Source organism: Cynocephalus volans, chromosome 7, assembly GCF_027409185.1.
Source record: "Cynocephalus volans isolate mCynVol1 chromosome 7, mCynVol1.pri, whole genome shotgun sequence".
Taxonomy (NCBI): domain Eukaryota; kingdom Metazoa; phylum Chordata; class Mammalia; order Dermoptera; family Cynocephalidae; genus Cynocephalus; species Cynocephalus volans.
In genome coordinates, this window is record NC_084466.1 from 72,633,762 (window position 1) to 72,659,658 (window position 25,897).

At 36.0% G+C, this 25,897-nt stretch overlaps 1 protein-coding gene across 6 annotated transcripts in view; it reads left to right on the forward strand.

Annotated features, from left to right (window-relative positions):
- The window catches only part of TRPC4 (transient receptor potential cation channel subfamily C member 4), a 146,342-nt gene that overhangs the window by 102,568 nt on the left and 17,877 nt on the right, over nt 1-25,897 (forward strand). For 4 of the 6 annotated variants that reach the window (XM_063102644.1, XM_063102645.1, XM_063102646.1 and 1 more), the window contains 4 exons: nt 3,343-3,482; nt 13,229-13,542; nt 19,903-20,098; nt 23,623-23,817. In XM_063102644.1, coding sequence (XP_062958714.1) covers nt 3,343-3,482; nt 13,229-13,542; nt 19,903-20,098; nt 23,623-23,817 — 845 coding nt within the window. Of the gene's footprint in view, nt 1-3,342; nt 3,483-13,228; nt 13,543-19,902; nt 20,099-23,622; nt 23,833-25,897 lie in introns of all 6 variants that reach the window. The other 2 variants (XM_063102643.1, XM_063102647.1) reach the window with 2 other exon arrangements.

Genomic DNA, 25,897 nt, shown 5'->3' on the forward strand with positions numbered 1-25,897 from the left:
AGTAATGCATACATTACTATAATCAGTATATTACAATATATTTACTATTTTCTTTATTTGTGTCTATATATCAGTTCATCAACATCAATCCCATAATTTGTGCTTATATAGGAAAAAGAATTATAGAGAAAAGAAAGTTATGTAGAAAAAATAACATTATAGCACTACTTTTTTTTTTAGGGTGCAAAGATACAAAATGTTGACAAATGCATGCTGTCACCATCACCACAGGGTCTGGCAAACCATGACCCAGCAGGCCATATCTGGTCTTCTGCCACTTTTTTTAAATAATCTCATTGGAACACAGTTATGACCATTCATTAATTGCAAAGCCCCTTAAATTATTTATTCTCTTGTCCTTTACAGAATAAATATGATGATAGCTGTAGATTTTTATAAATGCCTTTTGTCAGGTTGAGAAATTTTTCTTCTATTTATACTTTGCTGAAAGTTTTGACATGAATGGATGTTAAATTTTGCCAAATGTTTATACTGCATCTATTGAAATGATCCCTTTTTTTTTCAATAATTTATTGATGGGATAAATTGCATTGATTGATTATTCAGTGTTGAAACAACCTTGCACTACAGGAAGAAAAACAGCACTCGGTCATGATTTATCATCATTTTTATATATTACTATGTTTAATTCACCAACATTTTATTGAGAATTTTTGTGCATATCCATAAAGGCTATTGGTGTGTAGTTTTCTTTGACTGTAATATTTGTGTCTTTTTTTTTTATCAGAGTAATACTAGTCTCGTAAATATTTCTTCCTGTTGTATTTTCGTAAGCGTTTTATTAGCACTGCTATTGTTTCCTCCTATAATGTTTGGTAGAACTCACCATGAAGCCAACTGGACCTGACTTTTTGTTGTTGTTGGGAGGTGTTAACTATAAATTTATTTTTTAAATAAGTATAGAACAACTCTGGTTACTCTATGTCCTCTTGAGTGAGTTTGAAAGTCTATGTCTTAGGAGAAAATAGCATTAGTCACACAGTCATTATCTGTTAGAGAAATTCAAAGTAAAAAAAAAAACTTTATATTTATTTTATTTTAATCATTTCTGGAGACAGATTTTTATTTCTTTTTATAAATCTAAGTTTCTGTCTAGTATCATATACTTTCTGCCTAAAAAAAAAAAATCCCTTTAGCATTTCTTGCAGGATGAGTCTGATAGTAATAAATTGTCATAGATTTTGATAGTCTGAAAGAAAATCTTTATATCACCTTCCCTTTTAGAGCTATTTGTGCTGTATATAGAATTCTGGATTGACTTTAACTTTTTTCTTTTAGCACTTTAAGGTGTTGCTCCATTATTTTCTGTCATGTATAGTTTTGACCACCAGAAGTTTTCTGTCAGTCATATTTCTTACTTTGTAAGCAAAATGTCTTTTTTTTCTTTGCTACCATAATTTTTAAAAAATATTTTGCTTCTGACAATTTAATGCATTATGGTATGTGTGCGTGTGTTTGTGTGTGTGTTTTACAGGGTTACTTACTATCCCTTTGCAGACTAACAACTAAAAGTGCATAGTATTTATGCCTGCAAATGTACACGCCTCTTCTGCTAGAACATTACTGTAGGAGTTTGGAGTTAAGCTGAGTTTAAGTTTTGTTGCTGCTAGTCAGTTTCAGAGCACCACACAGTTCTGCCTAGGGTGGGAAAGAGGGTTATTCTCAGTGTTCCTGCTCCACCCACCGCTTTAGTTCTTCTTTGTACACCTGTGCTTCAAAGGATGTCTCAATCCATGCTCTTGCCCCTCCTCCAGTGGTTGTCAACTTCTTTTTGTTACCTGGTGTTTGTTAGTCCGGTGATGGGAAATAGAAAGACTCCGTTTTCCTGGTCTGGGGTCAGACTTACGCAGGCCTATGTCTGGGCATTAGGAATGAAACTTTCTTAGTGATCCATACCCTCCTGTTCATGGCAGTCAAACATTGCAGGTCATGTCTAAGAGAGAGTTTCCTGCCCCTCCCCCAATGGTAGGAAACCTCTAATGTTATTAATATAAACCTGAGGCCCAGGACAGTTTCTTGTCTCTTTCACAGATCTAAAGTGTTTTGCAGCTTAGGCAAGAATAACCCAGGTAAGGCTTTGCACCTTTCCCACAGAAGCAGCCACTTTGTTCCTCCAGGCTCACACTGTAATCTTTCTCTGCAGCAGTGGATGGGGACTGCGAGAAGAGCATGCAATTGGATGGAGCCCACCCTGTGTCTGTGGCTCCCAGGGGCTCTATTCTCTCACGGTAGCTCACACTCAGCCTTTGGAATTTTGTTTAAAAAGTTTTGCTGAATTCTTCTCACTCTCTTGCATGGTGTCAGTGTCTCTTCCCCCTGTACTCTGCCATAGGTGAGCTAAGGGCTCACAACATGGTGTTCTTTGAAGTATAAGCTGTTCGTTTCTCATCTAGCTCACGAATGCCTGACAAGTTATGATTTATAGTAAATCTAACTTTGTCTTGCTTTTAGTGTCGGAGCAATACTCTCTCCAACTTTCTACAGCCCTGGCAGATGTTGAACTCTGTATTATATATTTTATACTCCAGACTATTGTTAGCTTAAAGGGGCCTTATTGTTTGCTTGTATTAATGTAGTTATAATATCGTATTTTTCCTTTTAATATTTCCTGAGTTCAGATACTTTGGATATCTCTCTTTCTCATTAGGCTGTAAAAAATAGTATTATAAAATTTTAATAAGATTACGAAAATAAAATAATGATCTGTACTAACATTCTACAAGTACCCCATAGAATTTGAAAATAAAGCATGTCTTATTTTAAAATGTGATTAGACATAAGGTCTTTTAATGAGTTATCATGAGTGTTAATAGCCATCCTTTCCCCAAGATTGAAATCTGGTCTCTGAAGGTGCTAACTGCTTAAACAAGCACAACAAGGTACCCTGACTAACTGTCTCAAGTTAGATATGTTTTCTAGATACACTGATTTTCATGAATATTTGAGTAATATTGACTTGGGACAAAAACTTATATCAGGGTGCTTATTTATAAGAAAATATTATTGTATATTCTGTGAGAGAAATACATAGTTATAAGTGAATTACAGTTTAATTCAAAAATTGAACATTTTTATGAATTTATTAGAGGGATAAAAGAAAGTGAAGCTGCTCTAACAGCATCTTCTAGAATTAGTTTAGTGCACTGAAAGTCTTAAAGTATGGCTGGGATGCAATATTATTGCCTGTAAAATAGACATTGCATTTTGTGTAACTATATGGTTTCTTACAGCTTCAAGATCTATAATTGTTAAATTGTATGTCTTATTTTTTAGTGATTTGATTGAAAATCATACTCATAATGAATCTTTTTATAATTGCAGGTTTTATATGGGGAGAAATTAAACAAATGTGGGATGGCGGTCTTCAAGATTACATCCATGATTGGTGGAATCTAATGGATTTTGTGATGAATTCCTTATATTTAGCAACAATCTCCTTAAAAATTGTTGCATTTGTTAAGGTAACTATTATTTATGTTGTTGGTAAACCATAAATTCTCATAATTAATGACATACCATCAATTGCTATTAATTTTATTAATAAAGTTACCTAGAGTCTTGTTTATAATATTCATCAGCTTATAATTTTATTGATAGATATACAGGAATAAAATGCATAGGTATTTTAGGCACAATATATAATCACAAAACAAGTTTTAATAAACACCTAGAAAGTATCCAGTTTTCTTGTATCTAAATATGATGATTCCTCAAAATTACAATAGCTGCTCTGGTTTCTAATCCTTTCTATTACTAATGAAATTCTACCTCAAACACTTTAAATGTGGGCAAGCAAAATCTATTTTTATCAGTTATAACTAATAGATAAAATTTCATAGACAGATCAAAATATTACTCTTTCAAAGCATTGACATTATTATTTCAGTTTAAATTAATATAGCTCGATATGATTAAAGCAGAATATAATTTCTTTCTCCTTCTCCCATTCAACCTGACAGTGCCTGAAATCTCACACACCCACTACTCCCCCAGATTTTGTACAGCATCAATCTTATCCCCAACCACATAATTTATGTAAAACATTTTTGTTCTGCAGTGACAATTGAGATTATTTTACACTTCAGGGAATTTTTTCAAATTACAGGATTATCTTCTCCCTTTTCCTGCCATTCCTTTTCCCTTTTTACTTTTCACCGTAAAAAAAAAAAATTTCAAAATGATTAATGAATTGGTAAAAAACATAGAGTGTCTAATTGGGTGTTACATGACTAATGCATGCAATTTGATGATTTGAACTAGAAAATACTAAGGTGTAAGTGAACTCCTACTCATTTAGTCTAGTTCTGAAAATAGTGGCCTGAGTCTCTTTGTACAATATTCAGGTATGATAAGATCAAAATTGCCTAAAGTCGGAAAGGTCATAGTTTTCAGCATTTGTTCAATTAAAATGCTGCCAATGCTCACCAAAATATTAGGGAAAAGCAATTTCTATCAATTTGATAGAAAGCAAGCTATGTTTTAAGAGTGGAAACATAATTTTGTAATTTTATCTATATGCATTGAGGCTGATAACCTTGAAGAGCTTATTAAAACAGCAGGAGGTACTATCTTAAAGAGGAGATCACTTATCTATTTGGGAGGTGGACAGTCGGTTTCTCTGTAATGATCCTTAGATGTATCTATAAAGTCATTTTGGACATCTCTCTACTAAAAGGTAATATGCATGTGTGTTTGGTTTTTGTTTTGTTTTGTTTTTATGTGGCCCTGCGCTGTCATAAAATGGTGGGATTATATGACGATAGCAGTTCTTCTCAAGCTTCCGGGTGCATAAGACTCACCAGGAGGGCTTGCTAAAACACAGATTTATTTTCTCCATCCCCATGTTTTAAATTAGGAGTACTAGGGAAAGGCCTAAATTTGCATTTCTGCCAAACTCCCAGGTGATGCTGCTGCAGTGGATCTTAGAAAGACACTTGGGAAAGCTTGTGTGGTTTAATACTATTCAACAGCTGAAAGAAGTGAGATTGAGTCCGAAAGGAACTGCTCTCATACATTTCTCATAGGCAATATGTAAACAAATATATAATATTTGCGTTCATTACAGGTATATAGTATTTATATGTAGTGCGTATGTTTTTTCATATATAAATACTCTGGTACGTAGTGGTTAGCTTACACAGACTCGTGGACACTTGTGGACTTTTTGCCTTGATTATTTAGATATGGAATTTCAGTTTAATTAAAAAGTTGTAAATTCTACAAGTACAAAATCTATTTCACTAGTAGAATATAAACATCGTTCCTTATGCTACAGGAAAACTTTATGTTCAGAATGAAACCCACTCGCTCCACGAGCGGAAGGTAGAGGGGAGGGGAGTGGGACGGGAGGGGAAGGGGTGGAAAGGGGAGGAGGAGGGGAGGGGGAGGGGAGGAGGGGGGAGGGGGGAGGGGAGGGGGCGGGGGAGGGGTGGGGGGAGGGGGGCGGGGAGGGGGGGGAGGGTGCGCAGGCGCAGGCGCAGCCACGGGACGGCGACCTAAGGAACGTGAATTCTCAGGATATATATATAGTTTACACGCTGGTCATAGGAGTTCAGCTGTGTCTGAGCTGCGTGGGTGCGCTTCACAGCGTGCGCTTTAATATCCCATTTCCTGAGCTCACTTCTTTCCTCTGTCACTTACTAGGTGGGTGACCTTGGACCTGTTTCTTTACCTCTCTGTCTCATCTATAAAATGAGGAAAGTAATAATATCTACCTTCTGCTGTTGGTATGAGAATTAAATGAGTGGATGTATTAAAAATGCCTGTTAATCTCTGGTTCGTTTTTCTTCCTTTTATTTTACTCCTGTCCACCTCTTCCCCTTCCTATAACATGAGTCCAGTGAGCTTGCCTTTTGTAATATCTTTAGTTTGTCTCTTCATGGACTTTGAGTTTAAAACGAATTTGAGCTCTGGATTCACACTTGCCTTTATCACGTCTCATCTGTGTGATTTGCAAGTTGTTAAATGTAGGCTTCAATTATGTTATCTGTAATGTGATGATAACGAAAAGAACATTCACTGTGGGAGTCTGTGATGTCATGCTGACTTGTGGGATTCATCTTTGCTGACCTGATTTTTGTTCTATGATTTAATTTTGCATGCTAATTTTAATAACTTGTAAGTTACTAATTTTAGGAAAAGATACGTTATTTGTGTGCCAAAAAAACCACACCGACTCTGGTATAAATAAGGCAAATAGTTAATATGTGGCTCAAGTAGCTAATTCAATCAATAATCATCTATTGGGGGCACAACAGGAAACCAGCGTTTGATCTGTTTGCTGAGAATGCAAAGATGCCTGCCTTTAGCTCACAGGTGGACAAAAGAGAAATGCATGTAAATAAGGATCTTACCATGGGGTAAGATCTACAACAGGGGCTAGGGAGGATCCAGGAAGGAACTGAACTTTACTGTAATGGCATGGAAATATGCAGAGAACAGAGCGAGCAAACATCTGTCATGTTCATGAACATGCCTGAGCATTCAAGAAAGAAAAGAAAGCCACGATGTGCAGAAGTCGGAGTATACAAAGCAGAGTTCAATATCTGTGAAGGTTGATTCTGAAAACTAGGGCAGGAAGAGGATGACAAGGACTTTCTACATTCTGCTATAGAATTTGAATTTTACCCTATTAATGGTGAGGATCCACTGATGATATTTAAGCAGCGAATGATTCAAGTGATGATGAGAGCCTGAAATAGAGCAATGGACACAGGGCAAGCTGATAGAAGACTGGATTTGAGAAAAATTTAGGATGTAAGATACACAAGTTAGGTGGTTAATTAATTATGAAGTATGAGGTAGATGCAAGCATCCTAATACTGCTCCACAGTAAATAGTGGTTCCTGTCGTGCTTTAGGCAGGATTTCCAAAGGGTTATAACTGGGACCTTTGCTAGGATTGTACAGGTTCTACCTCATACAAGACAGTGCATAAAAGAAACAAAATCCAGTCATATGTCTTTCTTGACCAAGTCATGGAACAAGATCCAAAGAATTGTGTCATTCTGCACAGGGAAACCTTTTTGTAATTGTTCTGTTCAGAGGGAGAACCTTTTAGAATAGATCTGGCATAGGAGCCACCATTGTTTAACTGGTTTATTGTATTAGGTCAAGCTGTCACAATAAAATACCATAGACCAGGTGGCTTAAGCAATAAAAATTTACTTTTGATTCTGGAGGCTGGAAGTCTGAAATCAAGGTGCCAGCACGGTCAATTTCTGGTGAGGACTCTTCCTCCTGGTGTATACACAATCACCTTCTCCTTGTGTTTTCTTATGGCAGGGAGAGAGAGTGTGAGTAATCCTGCTGATGTCTCTCACCAAGAAGGCCCCACCTTTATAACTTCATCTAAACCTAATTACCTCTCAGAGGTACCATCTTCAAATACCATCACATTGGAGGCTCCAGCCTATCAATTTGGCAGGACACAATTCAATTCATGGCTTTCTCCTTTTTTTGCAGTTTATCCACTTGTAGGAGGGATCTTTTAAAAACATACATGAAATGGCCCTCTAACCAAGGCCATGGTTGAGTTCAGGCTCTGAATCCACACTTGACATGATTACTGCTTACACCACTGCTTACCTGTGTGATTTGGAGCAAGTTACTTAATCTATACCTCAAATTCATTTTATGTAAAAAATAATAACAATCAAATCCCGTAGAATGTTTGTGAAGATTAAATCAATAAATATTGAATGCCATAGAATAAAACTAATATAAGCACTCAAATTTGTATATACAATGCAAAAGCATTATAATCTGCAAAAGTACAAGGTTTTGTGGTGCTACCTCAAATACCTTAATTCATTAGCATTTTATAGTTCAAGGACTGTGGATTTTTTTTTTTTTATTTGCTCCTAATCCTCAAGAGAAAAAAGTTTGTCAATCATTTCCTCTTCTCATTATGTATGAAGTGTCAGTTAATCTGGAGCTTGTTGATGCCTGGGGCGCAATTACAAAATGTTACTTTGACTTCGTTAGGACTGAATGAATATTCAGGTTTATTCCTAAATATTACCCAGCCCCCTTTCTTTATGTAAAACTTGTCTCTTACATTTATATCCAATTGTTAGGCAGAAATGATTAAATTTCTATACATGTTCCACTGTGTAAATTATATAATATTTTCAACAATCAAAATATTGTGAATAAGAACATTTGCTTTAATAGTGATAATGAATTTTTATAGCACCGTTCTTCTAAACAGTTCTAACTGTATATCTTATTGATCCTTCTTATTATCAGCTAGAAAGGTGGCAAATGTTGTCTCCATTTTTTGAGTGATGTAACTATAGTCTATTTGACAAAGTACAGGATTTTCTAAGACAGTCTTTAGTTCTGTGGCAGAGATCTGTAGAAATTTGTATCCTAGTTTCAATCTAGAATTATTCTACTAGAGTGGAAAATCATATGCCTTCCTATTGTCTTTTACTACTTAATTATCTAATAAATTAGTAGAAAGGGCAGGGTTTTCACCTTGTAAAACACACATTAATACCAATCTATGTTTCTATTTAATCTCATATGACACATACTTTAATTTTATATCAATTTAATTTTTACGCATTTCAATTGATTACTTGACTTTTATAAGTATGCATCAGAGACTATAGAGGATATAAATATGAACCAAAATATATTTTCCTACATTCAAGGAACTTATGATCCAATATTATGATTCAACCCATCTTTCTCTCTTAACACTTCTGCTAGGGTCTTCATGACTTTGCTCCAACTTCCTCTCATATTCATCTCACTATTCCTAAACCCTCTGCGTTCCAGTTATATCAAGCTATTTACATTTCTAAAAATAATCTGCCTTCTCTAATTGCCATGCCTTGGAGTATGTCTATGATTCTTCTCCCAAGAGTGCTTTTTGAGCTCCTATCACATAAAAAGAACTCTACAAGAGGCCCAGCACCTAAAAATTCCTTAAACAAAGATCCCTGCATGAAAAACTGACAAGGAATCCAAGGGTACATATCCTGTGATACAGGTCTGCAAGAGAAGTCGTTCTCTTAAAAAGGAATCTGAATAGAAATAAAAGGTGGGAAAAAACAAGCTGTGGTAGGTATACACTGAAAAACAAATACTTGAGAGAAAGCAGAAAACAGAAAGTGATGGTCCTGTAAGATCCATAGTTGTTTAGGACAGCTGTTAACTCCTCTTCCAAGGATTATTCTACAGCACCGAGCTACCAGCTCTGGTCAGCAGGATCTTTGCATCCACTCGTCTGCAGTCAGAGAGTACTTCTCAAGGGAACATTTAGCGTAAATTGTTTAATGTTTGTCTTCTTTACTATATTGTAAGCCCACATTGCCATATGAACCGTATCTTCCTTGACCATCACTGTGGACTCTGCAGCTAGTGCCTGACACAGGGTAGGCACGTAACATAATTTGATAAATAAATAACAGCTGAAGAATCAAAATAATTAGAATTTGAATTCATTCTAGACAAAGGGTTCGGTGTTGATGAAAAGGCACTTTTGGTAAGAATGTGTAGCTAATCTGGGGAATTACCAGTACTAAAGGTTTGAGCTGGAGCAGTAGGTACCTCAGTGGTGACAGTGGCGGGTAAATCTCAATAGGAAGTCAGAACACAGATTCCAGGGCAATCAGAATGCCATCTCGAAGACATCGCAGCCATTGAAGAATATTAAGCCATATGTGAAATGGTATGCTTGGCTCTTTTAAAAATCATTATGGAAGAAAAAGGTAGATGATTGAGATTAGGTTCAAGGAAGGAAGAACAATTGGAAGCTATTATACTCATATCTGAGAAATAAAGAGGAACTGTTTCAAGATGGTGAGGGAACTGAAGAGGAAAAGTAAGCAACATGTGTAAGATCTGGGTTTCGATTCTGGGATTTCAGGAGGGAAGATTTTAGTATGAACCACAAATTCTGAATTGGGTGGTTTGTTGCCATTCACTGAGATGAGAAGGCATAAATCGAAAAAGAGTTCAAAGAGGAAAAGGTCATGCATTCCATTTTCAGTCTGTGAGTTTGAGGCACCTGTGAGATACCCAAGTGGAAAAGTCAACCAGACAGAAGAATGTAAAACAGGGCTGTAAGGTGAGAAGTCTGGGCTGGAGATGTGGACTTGGGAATCATCACTGAGAGTTGAAATCATGGAAAACATTCAGGGAGAGTGGGTAGAATAAGAAGAGGCTTGAAAAGTAAACTCAACATTTAAGGGTCAGGTGAGACAGAGGAACCTGCAAAGGATACTAAGAAGAGGCAGCACAGGGGGTTGAAGGCAAATGTGCAAAGATGAAAAATGAGTATAGATTTTGTAAATAATTTTTAGATAATACAGCCAAAGAAACTTTTAAAAATTCAAGTGAAAATTTTAATTACTAATAATAGGTGTGGAAAATACACTTAATGATTGAAGAATTACAATTATTCTCTACAAATTCAAAGATCATGACTTGTAAGAATGTTTAAAATCACTTTGTAAAGCATTGACTATATTTAAAGACCTAAGAAAATGTATACGTAAATGACAGTAGAAAAATTTAAAAAGCCAAACTTAAAAGAACGACATCAAGAGATAATTACTTGATGTTTTTTTCTCTATTTATTCCTGACTATAAATGAGGTTTCAGGATCAGAGAAGAGACAAATTATTTACTCACATAGCAAATTTAGCATCATCTCCCCACATGGGCCCCAATTCCCCCAGGTGCAAGGCATGATGAGAGCTAGATGTGCCCTGCACACGTAGGGGCTGGTAACACAGGAGAGGAACTTGGAAATCATGAATCTCACATCTTATATAATGCCACTGAGCCAGCTGGCCATCTTTACCCTGGAGAAGGAGAGAAAAGAACCTCAACTTTCTAAAGTAAATAAATTCTCTCTGGGAAGGCAAAGGTCCCCAGGTTCTTTATCCTGAGAATGTAAGCACATGGCGCCAGGAGAGATGTCTCTATGTCTCTCAGGAGGTCTCTATCTCTAACTTCCAAGGCTTGTTTGCCGTTCACATATCCTTTAACCCCAGTGCCAGCATTGTTTTGCTCAGAAAGTCTTGTCATGCATAACGTCAACTGAATCATGTAGTTTCCCAATAATTATCAGAAGTGCTAGACTCTGAAGCGACTGGTGCAGAATCTAGCATCTCATGATTTGTAAAATGGAAAATATTCCTCTTATGATTTTTTTTGAGTCCCAGCTGAGATAATTCACTAAGAAGGATTCTGTGTAAATTCATAGCAGAGCTCGTCTCAGTCCTGATGTGGTGATAGATTCAGTTCCCCCAAACCAGCTGTGAAATGTAGAGCAAGATGCAGCACCTACCCTGGATGTCAAGGACTCCTAATGCTTTGACAACATATGATCTCTATTCATTCCTAGCCTCATAAGCTCCAGACAGGATTAATCACTTTCTTTTTTTCTGCTCCCATAGCACTTAGTGTTAATCTCTTAGAGCATATGTATTATAATTAGCTATGTGTGTATGCCTGCTGGATTATGAATACTTGATGGGAGAAAATATTTCTGGAAAAAAACCACCATATGCACGGCATTGTGTTAAATGTGAGAAGTTCAGAGATGATGATGGCATCCTTAAGAATACTTCCCGTTTTATATTTTGTACATTTTGAGATGTAGTTCTAAGCTGTATTAGGTAAAAAAGAGATATAGAATTAGCCATCCATATAGTGGCAGTTGTTCTCTACTTACACACATGTCTCTTAAGAGAGAAGTAAGAAAAGAAAGGAAAATGTGATTTTGGTCTTTGAAGGAAAAGTTGGCATGATATACAGGGGACTGTATATCAAGTGGAGAGAATTAGGAAGTGTTTGATACCCCAAACTCTCACTCTGATCGTTGTTATAATGAATAAGAAAAACACCAACTATTTTTTCTGCATCTTCAGTCATTAGCTATTTTATGCTAAAGCTATGCATGGGAATGTTCAAGAACATTTATCAGCATTTAAAAATAGAAAATAATTTTCTTCTAGTTCAAACTTGATTGTTTTAAGTTGTCAGTCAACCAAGAGTCTGAGTGTTGAATAAGATTAGGAGCTTATGATGCATTTTCTCCCCAGGGAGATTAAAAAATACTCTCCATTAGTTTCAAGGAGAATTAATTGATTAACATACCTAAAGGTCTTCTGTGTAAAATGCATTATGAAAAGAATGAAAATATTCTGATAGGACTCATACAGAAGTAGAACTTTATTTTTTTCTTACATGATCATGAGGAAAAAGATCCTGTTGTCTAAACATATATTTTACTGATGTACGTGAAGAAGAGAATTCAATTTATTGTTCAGTGCCAGTACATTTTTAATTACAGGTTTTCATACTACAATATTACAAACAGCATATTTGATCCTTTTTTAAAAAGCATACAATTTTCCTCAATAATACAAAGGATAAATTTTATTGTGCTCTTTATATGGTTCAATATCAAGATAATTCAAAGCTGATAGTTTAGTTAATTGCCTTACTTTTTAAATTAATTGCTGGTCAAAATTTAAAGTAGCAAAATTTGTTCTCAAATCACATGTTTTATCTAATTAAGGAGTGTTCTAATAAATATTATATTTTCTATGTATTAAACAAAAAATTAGCAATTCAGTGACCACCAGGACAATTTCTAAGTTTGGTTGTATTTACATTTAGGATGTATGAGATACAAAGTACTAATGGTTATGATCATATTGGTAATTAGTATTTCCATAGCAACAGGGGACCACTTTCACTCGTTCATATATAATTTGTATCCTACATGTATTCCTCTAGAACTGGTAAGTGTGTCAAATATTATAAAAAAGTGTTATTTTGTTCAAAATATAATAGTTTTCCTTTATAATGTAGTTTTCTTTGCTATCATGATATTGCTGTTTTCCCAATATAAAATTAGATCTTTTTCCCCCTACATAACATTTTCCTTTTCTTAAAGTTCCACTGGAAAATTCAAGAACAGACCTAAATAACATACTAACAAAAACTACAAGTGACAAAGACAGATCTAGGAGGCCACTTTGATTAAGGCTCATAAATTATAAATTGATAAACGTTTATTTTGTGTTGATTAATACTGCTGCCACCATCGTGGAGGATATCAACTTACTGACGTTAGGCCATTGTGCTGGATGGACCTGAAAAAGCATCCTGGTTCTGAACTTGACATATTCACATACATGTGTTTGTTTTACTTTCCCTTTTTTTCTCTGTTTCTCCAGTACAGTGCTCTTAATCCACGAGAATCTTGGGACATGTGGCATCCCACTCTGGTGGCTGAGGCTTTATTTGCTATTGCAAACATCTTCAGTTCCCTGCGTCTGATCTCACTGTTCACTGCAAATTCTCACCTGGGACCTCTGCAAATCTCTCTAGGAAGAATGCTCCTGGACATTTTGAAGTTTCTATTCATATACTGTCTTGTGTTGCTAGCATTTGCAAATGGCCTAAATCAATTGTACTTCTACTATGAAGAAACAAAAGGTTTAAGCTGCAAAGGTATACGATGTGAAAAGCAGAATAATGCATTTTCAACGTAAGTCAAATAGACATTTCTATTGGTAATGTTGTGCAGAATTTAGAGTGTACTACATCATGAATTTGAAAAATCCATGACAAATGGTTGCAAAGAAAATGGGAAATAAAATTATGCTAACTGCAGAAAACAAAATTAGCATGGCTTTGAATAGAAATGAATTCTTCTGACATTAAAAAAATACCTGGTACATTTCTTTTTACTTTTGTTAAATCGTCTTTTTTTTTAATGACCTCATAAAAAGGAAAGCTATATATACTGTTTTAAAATGTGGAATAAAGAAGGAAACCTATGTACTATTGACAACTTACAAGTATATTAAAAGACAGAATATATGTAAAACCAATAGTGTTAGAAAAATCCAAGTGGTTTTCAATGGTTCCTCATGTGTTTTGCAGGTACTGAAGTCCCTTCAAATGTCTTTTTCACTCTCTAGTTCCTTACGCAAAATTTATGAGCAGATAAAAATAATCAAACTACATGTCCAAGACCAACTTAGCCATTATCATTATGGATGCAAAACTCTTTGTGCCCTTACACCCAGATGAGCGATAAGCAGACATAACTATCTATGTCAGCCTCCAGTAATTCTCATCATCAGGTGTGCTGACAGCACAGGCTCATGAGACCTTGTCTGATGCCCTCACAGGTCTCATAGAATCCTCCTCTACATATCTGTGCCCATTTTTTTTCCTGTTCATTTAAGAAGATGGTTAATTTGCAGATGAATCAAGAAGCTAGGTGATTTTTCTCATAACCGCATGTGAATACATGGTCCTTTTGTAGGTGACTTTATTTATTTATTTATTGGCAGCTGGCTGGTACAGGGATCAAACCCCAGATCTCGGTGTTATCAGCACTGTGCTCTAACCAACTGAGCTAACTGCCCAGCCCCATTTTGCAAGTGACTTTAAAAGTCAGCCTTTGTTCGTAGGACATCATACAATCATTGTATGTAATAGGAGAGGACAGTAATTTCTCAAGTGAGAGGAAATCAGTAATTTCACATAAATTAAATCACTCATAGTTAAAATGCTTTTGTTGGTTTAATTCCACATCTGTTTTATCTTTGATCTCAAAATTTAAAGCTCGATAGTAATTAATCAACATATGTTTATTTGCACAGAAAAATTTTTTTTTTTTCTTTTGTCTTTTTTTCATGACCGGCACTCAGCCAGTGAGTGCACCGGCCATTACTATATAGGATCCGAACCCGCGGTGGTAGCTTCACCGCGCTCCCAAGCGCCACACTCTCCCGAGTGCGCCACAGGCTCGGCCCTGCACAGAAAATTTTAATCCCAGACTTAGCTCCCTCAACTCCTTTCAGAAATGGATTTGATACAAGCCATGGATCATAAAGAAAGCAGAAAATCAGCCCAGTTTCCCCTGGTCATGTCATCCCTTGTTCCCAGCCCCTTTCTTTTTCCTTCTGTTCTTAGCAGCAGTAATTTAGCCTGACCAGCTCACTCAGTCCTGCCATCCTGTCCTTTTCTGACCCTGGGCAGGAGGGATTCAATGAAACCTCTTGAAGGAACATTCTAATTAGTATGGCCTCAGATGGTATGTTAGTTTTGATACTTGAATTTATCTTTCCCCTCTCCCCTCATTTGTGGTCCTTGACTTGCTAACTTACCCAGGGCAATGAGGACTAAGGATTCCCAGTAGTCAGATCCCTCCAACCTCTCCCTTCTTAAGTGAGAATTCTGCCTCTAACTAACTTCCTGAATATTGTCTGTCTGCTGGCTGGCCTCCTGGTTTCTGATGGAGAGCCTTTTTGTGTGCTCTTTCATAACTCGCTTGTTACTTTGTACTGCATACCTTGATGCAAATTGCTTGCCAGGACCACCCCACCTCTGTCTGTAGCCATATACTTGTGATTCTATGCTTTGTCTTTCAGAACTTCCACACACAACCTAGAGCTGAGTTACCTCCCAGGTGGGTCCTGTTTAATTCAGCGAAAAGCTCTGGTTCCAAGACCCAAGTGTTCTCAGTTACCTGACTCCTCCATAATCAACAAGGTTATACATAACCCTGTCCTAATTTATGATACCCTGAAATTCCCAGAGGTCCTTTCCCCCTATTATTGGTATCTTGGTAAATAATTACATATTACAAATAATTATATCAGTCCAAAAAGATTAGACTTGGTTAGACAAGTCTGATGCAAAATGCCTCATAACCATATTACAAAAGCAAATATATTGGATTGTTTGGATTATGTATTATTTTAGTTATCTATACCAATGGTTTCCTTTATTATCATAAAAAGGAACAGATAGATAATTGCATATCTCAAATACTACAGGCTCAAATAATTCAACCTGAATAAATCAGGTTTTCCACCTGAAATTTTTTTTTTTTCAGATAATGGAATATAAATCTGCAAGCTACAATTTTTTTTTTTTTTGGCTCAAAGATATTTTTTTTTAATTAAAAATATATGTGAATAACCCCTAGTATCATTAACAGAATGTAGTAGGCATAATTTGCCTGTCTCTTGATGACCCTGTTTTGGCGTAATGGATGTCAATCATTGTGAGAGAATATATAGTAATGTCCTCAGGGCTCCTGCTCTACATCTTAATTCTGTGCTTTCATAGGTCTTCAATTTTCTTTTTGTAATTTTGTATCTTCCGTAAATTTCAGGCTATGTTTTTATTACCCATTATTTCAGAGATCTTATTCCATATGAGAAATAAAAAAAAATGATTTATGTAAAATACATAACACAGTGCCTATCCTATAATGTCATCAAAAGTGGTAGCTGCTGTTATTATTATTTATCACTACTGGAAGTAGTAGCGTGTTATCTCTCCCACGTATCTCACCAGGTTCCCTCTCTATTAGTCCTACCACTCAAGGTACAAACTTGTGCTCAAACTTTGAACCTTGTACTTCCCATTAACTACTACTCCTGTCTCTCTCCTTCCTTCATCCAGGTGAGAAAGTGTTAAAGGGCCACAAAAAATGACTGCGTTGTGTAATGATAAATATAGTAATAAATAAAAAAAGAAAAGACAAAGATACCTTGTTTCCTCATGTCCTATTTATTCTTTATTCCATTGCAATTTGGCCTCTGCTTCCATCACTCCACTAAAACTACTCTAGGAAATACCCTCTAGGGCCTCATCACCACCACCAGTCTGCATTTACCTGTTCGCATCATACTTGACATGTCTTTATTTGACCCTGTTTAGCACTCCATTTTTTTGGAATGTTGTCCTTTAACATCTATGTTACCTTTTTTTTTTCTACTTCACCTCTTCTCTAACATTTCTCACTTTACTCTGATAATTGTATTTCGTTTACTGTTTTTAAACGGTGGTCTACCTTAGCATGCTAACCTGAGACTCAGCAGTACCCCTGTGAAAACTCATCTATGCTTATGGATTTGGCTTCAGGTGTCTGAGAGACGACTTTTGCATTCGTATCACTAGCATGGAGCTCCATCTGCAAGTTGTACAGTGGGTCCAGTGTTCTACTGGACACGTACCTCTCCATACAGGTCTCCTAAAGACTTAAAGTCAATCATAGTCTCATCGTAGTCCGTCTCAAAATTTGTTCTTCCTCCTCCTCAACTCCCTTCCTCTGTCAGTGTTACCAAAATCCACCCACTTAAATCAGAAACTTTGTTTTATACTAGATCTTTCTTTCCCCTCATTCTTTCTACATATTATCCGTCAATAAATGTCTATTCCTGCTCTTCATTACTTGGTATTATCTTCCGAAGTCTAAATCCACGTCCCCCAGGGACATATGTCCTTCATATGTCTTCCATTTCACTTCTGGAATTAGCTTTCTAAACTAAAATCCGAGGCTCTCTTGTTTAAAGTGTAGAAATTGTTGTCCAGTCCTCACTGAGGACAGCCACATCCCTCAGCTTGACTCACGAGGTCCCTCAGTGATCTGCCCCTTCCTTCCTTTCCTAAACTCACCTTTTCTCAGTTGTCCAGTAATACTGTACTCTTCAGCATTCCCAAATGGTTTATAAATCCCCACATATGTCATTTCTGCTCTCATTCCAGAATGTTCTCACTCGGCTCTCTCACTTAGCAAAATGTCATTCTTTTTTTTTTTTTTAATGTATGCCTTTCCCTGTATGCCTTTCCTGATCCACTCCCTGACTGTGAGCTCCCAGTGGGCACAGTGTGTGACCCACGCCTTCTATATCTCTACGAGCACTTTTCCCTTCAACAAATAGACACTTCTTCCTGTTCATTTCCAGGTTGTTTTCTCATTAACACGAGAAGAATTACATGCCACTAAAAGAAACTAAATGTTTACTTACTGAAATTATTCTATGTATAATTTTAAGCTAATAGTCCCTGGTAAGGGATCTCCTATAAAGAGAAGAACACTGGCTTTGTGACAGATTATCGTCTCATCAAGCAAACTCCTTTTATGTTTATTACAGCCGTATTACTAATGGTTGGAACTGGACAATTGGGGTCATACTTTATTTCTTTTAATATTACATTTTTGCTTATAAATTAAAGATAAAATATTCAGATAGGTCTTGTATTAACTTATGTTTGCTTATCATTTTAGTCTCACGTGGTAGAGAAAAACCTCAACTGTGGAATACATTACTTTTTACTTGATCAGTTTCTCTAGTTGCAAATATTTAACCAGGGAACAAGTTAATTTTAAAAAGCAGCAGTTGAGAAATATCTTCAAAGGGCACCAGACAAAATATTACCCTCAGGCAGGGAGAACCTCAACCCATGCAAACTCAGTATTTAGTCTTCAACCCAGGTTTTGTACTGTTACTTAATTAAGTTGTGGCATTATCTTGAGAAGTTTTCAGGGTTTTTTTTGTTTTGTTTTTTTTCTTACCATAGAAGAAGGGAAAATAGTCACATAAGGGCATTCTGAGATGTGATACAACTGATGATTCTTAAATTTATGGGCAATGTTGGTCTCAATAGATTTGGGAATCACTAACGATCAAATGTTTTTGGAAGCAATGGCTTTGCAGTATTAATCTAGATTGATTTTTTTTCTGATTATCTAATAAAAGAACAATTCATTTAGAAATAACTTAATACCAGGGTCTTAATTTATCTGAGAAGTAAATATATTTTAGTTAAGTGGAACTATTTATAAATCTCATTACTTATTTATTCCTCTAAAAGAAGAAAAATAAAAGAAGGAATAAAATCTATAGTTAATGACAAAATGTCATTTTATTTTGAATTTTTCCATTTTTAAATTCTAATCTTAAAATGTCAATAAATATTTTGCCAAAAGGTTTACTAATGTTGCCTAAAAATTAGTTCTTATTTAGACAGAAGCAAATAAGTACTATTCAATCATAATGACCCCTTTATCCTGCACCACTGTTTTTATTTAAGCATTTGAAAAAGCAACTGTTATGAGATTTATGTGATAACATTTTATATAATTTATTATATAACATATGCTTTTTAAGTTGTAACTTTCCTTAAACTTCTACTTATGTTGGGGGAAAAATAGATGAACTGTATTTGTATATTGACAGTGAAGATACACACCATTTGGAAAGAAAGAATACAATTATTTCACATTTGGGTATGAAACCCAAAGGACACTGTCATTAATTTTAGATGTTGTCTTTAAAGTTACTAAAAATAAATAACTTGTGCCCATGGGCCAAATTTACTCTTCCTGAGAATTTTTCAAAGAATAACTTCCAGTGGCTTTTGTCTAGGGCCAATGATTTGGATTTAACTCTCCCTAATATGGTTGGACTCTGACATCTGGGTGGACCTTTAGGAGTCCATCGTCACCTCCTTACACAATGCACAGCATCCTGTTGGGGAATCATAGTCTGATGGGAGTTGATCAGATCAGCGCCCTTAACTACTTTATAATAATCAGTTCCATCGTTTACCAGCCCTAGAAAATAAACATTAAATTTCATATCGTAGAATTAATTGTTCTATTAAAAATATGAAGTTATTTACTTTTTTACAACCGCAATAAATTTGGGAAAAATAAGTCCTGAATGCCAATTAAGACACATTTAGTTAGATTCTCCCTGTTATATGGACCAGAAATGCATGGCTTCTTTCAAATAACAGGGCTTTTGTTATAAGAATTAATGACCACCAAAAAAAGGCTCTGGGCCACATTTGCTCCCCCCAACCTTGGGAAAATTAAGTACTCCTAGGAAAATTAAATACACCATTTGGGCTACTTTGATGAAAACAATTGTCTTTCATTCTTTTTATCGAGTTTAGTTTTATAATTGTCCTAAAAGATTATCGTATTGTTAATATGTATTTTTAAATTATTCATGGTACTAAGTTGTATTGTTACATATTATTGTATAATGGTTCTATTAATATAGATATTAGTGTCATTTTATCTCTATTACAGGTTATTTGAGACACTCCAGTCCCTGTTTTGGTCAATATTTGGGCTCATCAATTTATATGTGACCAATGTCAAAGCGCAACATGAATTCACTGAGTTTGTTGGTGCCACTATGTTCGGGACATATAATGTCATCTCTCTGGTTGTTCTACTCAACATGTTAATAGCTATGATGAATAATTCTTACCAACTTATTGCAGTAAGTTGACTCACTTTATTTTAATTCAATATCCCCCTAGAATGTGTTGTTCCTAGCTATACTTCATCTTATTATCAGAGGAAATAAAATCTAATTTTGGCTGTGAAGAGGCAGACCAGGATTATAATATAAAGGTTAATTTAAAATTTCTGAGCAGTATCTCCACCATATATTAATCTAGTTTTGTCATATTACACATGACTATAAAATAAACTAAGTCTTTCTTGCCAGGCAGTTCCTGGCTATGGCAAGCAGCAGGTGAGGTACGACAATACAGGTAGCTCAGCTTGATGCAGGGCCCATTGAGTTTTGCATTGTCTCTATCCATTTAACCTACCATCCTGATATAAACAAACTCACACCAGCTTGGCAAGATACAAAAAACAGCCCAGAGAGGAATCTGGCAAGGGAAAAAGCCACAGGATTTTCAGTTTGTTAAAGCTTAGAGAAAGCAATATAGAAATAATCTTAAATTCTAGAAGAGAATATACAATACAGTATTTATTTAATTGAAATTCTGGAATCTAAACAACTTACCTTAATTTATTTATTCATCTATTCAACAAATACTTATTGATTGTATATGTGTATTTTTTTTGCCAGTTACTGTTCTAGGAACTAGAAATATAGCAATGAACAAGAGAGACAAAGCCCTTTATCCACCTGAACTTACATGGTAGTGATAGATGTCTGTGACCTGTAGCTATAGCAACAAAACAAAACTCATACTGGAAAGAAATATATTTCTTAAGTCTTTCATATTTTTACCTTAGACAAGTAGCATTTTATAAGCGTAATTATAGGCTGCCTATTTTCTCCATAAATAACTACAATTATATTGTATCTTTGAATCTATGGTTAAACCTCTGAAGTGTTATTACTGTTTTTTATTGTCAAGCAGCACTCTGAATTCTACTTAAACTCTTTATGAAGACAATTTTTTTATGACAACCCTCACTGATGAAAAAAAAGCATAAAACATGAGAATAATTTTTATTTACTGGTTCACAGGCTAAAGTATTCACAATGCATAATAATTTCTCTGGATATATGTAGGTCCTAGGATTTAGAGGTGAATATCCAAATTTGCCGATACATAGAGCTTTATTTAAGCATCTTACAATCTGATATTTTTATAGTTAGTCTCTATATTTGTTTCAGAAGTTCTGCATTTTTCTAGTCAACACATTTTCAAAATGTGGATTCTATTTTTCAGAACGACAACAAAAAATTAGAAAACTTATAATTATCAAGCTAGATATAGAGAAGCTGCCAAAATCCTGTAAAATATTCAATGCCTCACTTTCATCAGGAAGGGAACATTATTCAAGAATAGTATGACATTTTCTTATTGCTTCTTTGTGGTGTGTTTTTCTAGGTAACTTTATTAAAGAGATGAGAATCATCTTTAAGACCCTATTTTTATGTAGCCCGAACTCCAAAACTATTGAGAGGAGAGCAGGCACTGAGAACCTGGGACGGGTGTAACTCCCAGCACCTGTGCATGAAGCTGTCTTGGAGCATGAACAGAGAAATCATTTGACTTTCACCGGTCCTAGAATAGCAAAATTTACTCTGAGGGCTTTCTCTTTTTGTCCTGCTACCCCTCACTCAGGGAAGTAGAGTGAAGCCTGGAAAAGGAGGAAAACTTACCAGTTGAAAGGCAGAAGCAATCGTGCAGGGCATACTGAAGCCCACCCCACTTCACTCTCATTCATCTGTTCATTGATGAACTATTTAATGTGCACCTAGTATATACCAGACTTGTGCTTGATTTTAGGGACACAAAGAATAAAAAAGGCCCTGCTTTCAAGAAAAAAGTAATGTAGTAGGGACAAAAAATCAATACGTAATTTCACTATTGAGCAAAGAAATTTGAGAATGTTAGAAAATGCAGAAAGAGGACCCCCACTTGGCTTGGATTAGGAGAAAGCTGAGAATTGATGGGAGTCATGGCATGTCTCCTAGTAGAGATAATACTTAAATGTTAACTAGGAGTTAGAAGGTAGGTAGTGGTAGTTGGCTTTAGTCATTACCAGCTTAGAACTTTTCATCTCTAGATTTTCTAAGTGCTATAGATTATGGTATAGACCCTCTCAGAGTCCCAAACCATGAACAAAGGAAGTGACCGCTTAGCGATAGTGGTAAGAGAAAATAAGGAGGTCAGGATCACCCTAAATTTGTGACTCCCTGAGAATCAAAGAATCAGGAAGAGTTAGTTACAGGCCAACACTTTACCTAAATCACTGCCTTTATATTCTCTTGAGCCAATTCTACTGAGTCCCATTCTCCATGACCGCAGCAGACATATACACTTTTCTTCATTAGTGTGGTATAATCAGCCAGACTCTATAAGCTTGTTTAGAAAGAAAGGGAGAGGAAAGGAGAGAAAAATCGAGGAAAGGAAGAGGAAAGAGAAGGGGAACTGTAGCTTCTGTGTTTCCAACTATTGACAGATCCATACAATCAAACGTTTGATCAGCAAGGAAGGCCATGCCTTTTTTAGGTACGGTGATTCTTGTTCAAAGCACAGTCTGTCCAGTGTCTAGGCTAAAACCTGTATTGTGCAAAGTAGAAATGTATATATAACATATGCATTCATCAGCACACAGCAATTTAGAAGTCTTAGAATGAAGCATAGTCTGAGATTATTATTCTACTCTCAAATCTGAGTTCTCTTTTATAATATTAATTGGTTACAATGAACTATTTTGAATTCTTAAAATGCATGTATGCCTATTTCCTACCACTTGCTACTTCTGCTTAAATCAGATTTATGGGTGATTTAAGAAAAGACTGGCTGGCCTATATCTAATTACCACAATGCTGCAAAGTATCCCCAGGAGGTTCCTAAGGTGGAGCAAGGAGTAAATGATGAGGTGGATAGCCTCAGGCTTGTGGACAGCCACTGGCCATATTCCTGTCTGGTGACATTTGGCCAAGGTTATGCCAGGGTTCAGCGCTGGATCAGAAAGGCCCTATCCTACATTTGTTAGAAGAACTTCTCTCTCAGTTTATGTCTGTTGCCTGAAGATAGGCAAGAATTATTCACTTGGAAACATATCAAGTGACACTTTTCCTGGCAACACTGAAGGCTAAGCCATGAGCGTCTGTGAAGGTGGCACTCACCTAAGCAGGGTACCCGGCCCTGGGTAAGACATAAAGCCCTGTTTCTGGCCAGAAGTTAATAAAACCGCACTAATGAGAGCCTACAGTGCAGGAAACAAAGATTCATTTTCAAGTCGTAAGCAATCACTGCAGTCTGTTTAATGTGGAATTATTTTATATGTTTGTTTCACTGAAAAGGAAGGGTGAAAAGTGACATGAGAGCTGTGGCTCCTTACCAGGGTAAGCCACTACCTAAAATGTTTAGATGACTATCTCCAGGAGTCAGCTGTGTTTGTATAAGCAGTTTAATTAATGTTCCAAGAGTCACTCAAAGTCAGGTTATAGGCTCTCTGTGAGGTTTATCTCACCTTATTAATTAAGAAAACTGTCAGCAGTTGTCACGTTCTCCTGTTCAGGACCATGCAGATATAGAATGGAAATTTGCTCGAACAAAGCTTTGGATGAGCTATTTTGAGGAAGGAGGTACTCTGCCTACTCCCTTCAATGTCATCCCAAGCCCCAAGTCTCTCTGGTACCTGGTCAAGTGGATATGGACACACCTGTGCAAGAAAAAGATGAGAAGAAAGCCAGAAAGTTTCGGAACGATAGGGGTAAGAACACAGCATGTCAGTATTACTCTTCTTCTAAATTGCATATTTGACTATGTTTGTATTTTTTATTGAACATTTTCAGACCTTAGCCTTTTTGCTCTTACTAATTGCATGTCATGAACATTTTTTGCACATTTGCTATGTCTAAGGCACGGTTCAAGTAATTAGGAATTGTTCTCTCCTTTTAATTTATTCATTTTTTCAATCAACACTTATTGATTGTACAAATTTATGGGGTACAGAGTTATATTTCAATACATATATACAACGTATGATGATCAAATCAGGGTAAATAGCATATTCATCATCACAAAAAATTGTCATTTCCTTGTGATGAGAGCATTTGAGCTCTTCTCTTCTAGCCATTTGAGGACATACAATGAATTATTGTTCATTATAGATGCCTGGCACTCCTGTACACACTAGAACTTATTTTTCCTATCTAGCTGTAATTTTCTGTCCATTTAACAATCTTTCCTATTTTTCATATCAAGGGAAGTCACTTCCCTTTGATGAGAGCCACATTCTTCACACAGGCCTCCTCTTCTCCCACTAATCAGGGTTTGGGGAACTAGTACACCCCTTCTTAGTACCTTGATTTCTAGCTCTTTTCAGAATTGTAATAGCACGTTATTCACAGCATCACTTACTCATTGGCTTTTTCTCCCTCTGGATTGTAAGCCACATGAGGGAAAGGCATCTATTTTGATTACTTCGTTTTCTTGGCACCTAATATAGGCCGCTGCATAGAGCATGTATGCTTGATAAAAATTCTCAGTTAAATGATTGAATGAATGTTATAACTCATATATGCTGTGACAGTTGTCAGCTGTGGTTTCAGAATATGTTTAATGCTCAACATGTTGCTTATTAGAAGCCAAGAGTTGGGTTTTAAAAAATATAAGGACGGCTCAGAGCCATGTTTCTGGTATACTGAAAGATTATATTTCCTTTGGAGACTTCTTTCATATTGAAAATCAAGAGTCGAGCAATTCCAGCAGAAAATACATGATTTATTCCAGCCAAGCCATTGACATGGGGCAAGTGATTCTCTTTTTCCTTCTCACTTTGTTTCTAATTTTCAAAGTTCTCATAGTGATACTTTTGGGAATCAATACACTAACATTCATCAGTCACTTTGACCTTCTGAGAGAAATTTCTTTAGAAGTATTTTTAAATGCCTTTATATTAGAACCACTGAGTAATATTAGATATTTAATCAAAAATGTTAATTTGATTCAAAATTGTATTGAACATAGTTTATGACTGCCAGTTATGCCTCAAGTGAGCCTTCTTGCTCTCTTACTCCATCACCCACCAGACATTGTTACCAGCACCAAATGGGACTTTCTCTTACTGAGAGTGATATTGATTTTCCTGTCATCTGAGTAACAATACTGATTGTAAAGATAAATTGACTGGCAAGTGAGTATTGCAAACAGAGGTGCTCAGGAGAGGCAGCTGTATTCTTCCCTATATACTATTACCTGTGAACTGGGCAGGAGGGGGTAAGGTTTGAGAACATGTCTGATGATAGAAACCAAAGTCAGATTATGATGAAGACTTATTCTGCAGCCCTCATACTAATGTATGGACTTTATCACTGACCTTAGAAAGGAGTGAAATTATTTTACTCCTAACGTTTGATTTATCTGTTAAAAGATGTTAAATTCAAACTATTGTTTTAAAAAATGGTTGTATTGTAGAATAAATGTAATGACTTAGGTTTAATAAGCAGTGATTGCATGTGTTCCACATGCCAATAACTGAGCTAGAGACTGGGGAGTGGAAGGAGGGGCAAAGGCACGGTTTCCATCCTTGATGGCATCAGTTTGAATGTGGGAGGTATGGAGGTGAGAACATACTACTGTAATACATGTTATATAATGTATTTAACCTTATAGTATAGTCATATGCAAGATGCATGAGAATGATGCGAGGAATAATTTATGTTTTCCTTGAGGTAAACAGGAAAAGTTTTCAGAAAAGGCAAATTCAGGCTTACTCCCTCCCAGATCAAAATATTCTTGTCCTCTGTCCCACCTATTTCTTAAATTCATAAGAATTATTTCATCGATCC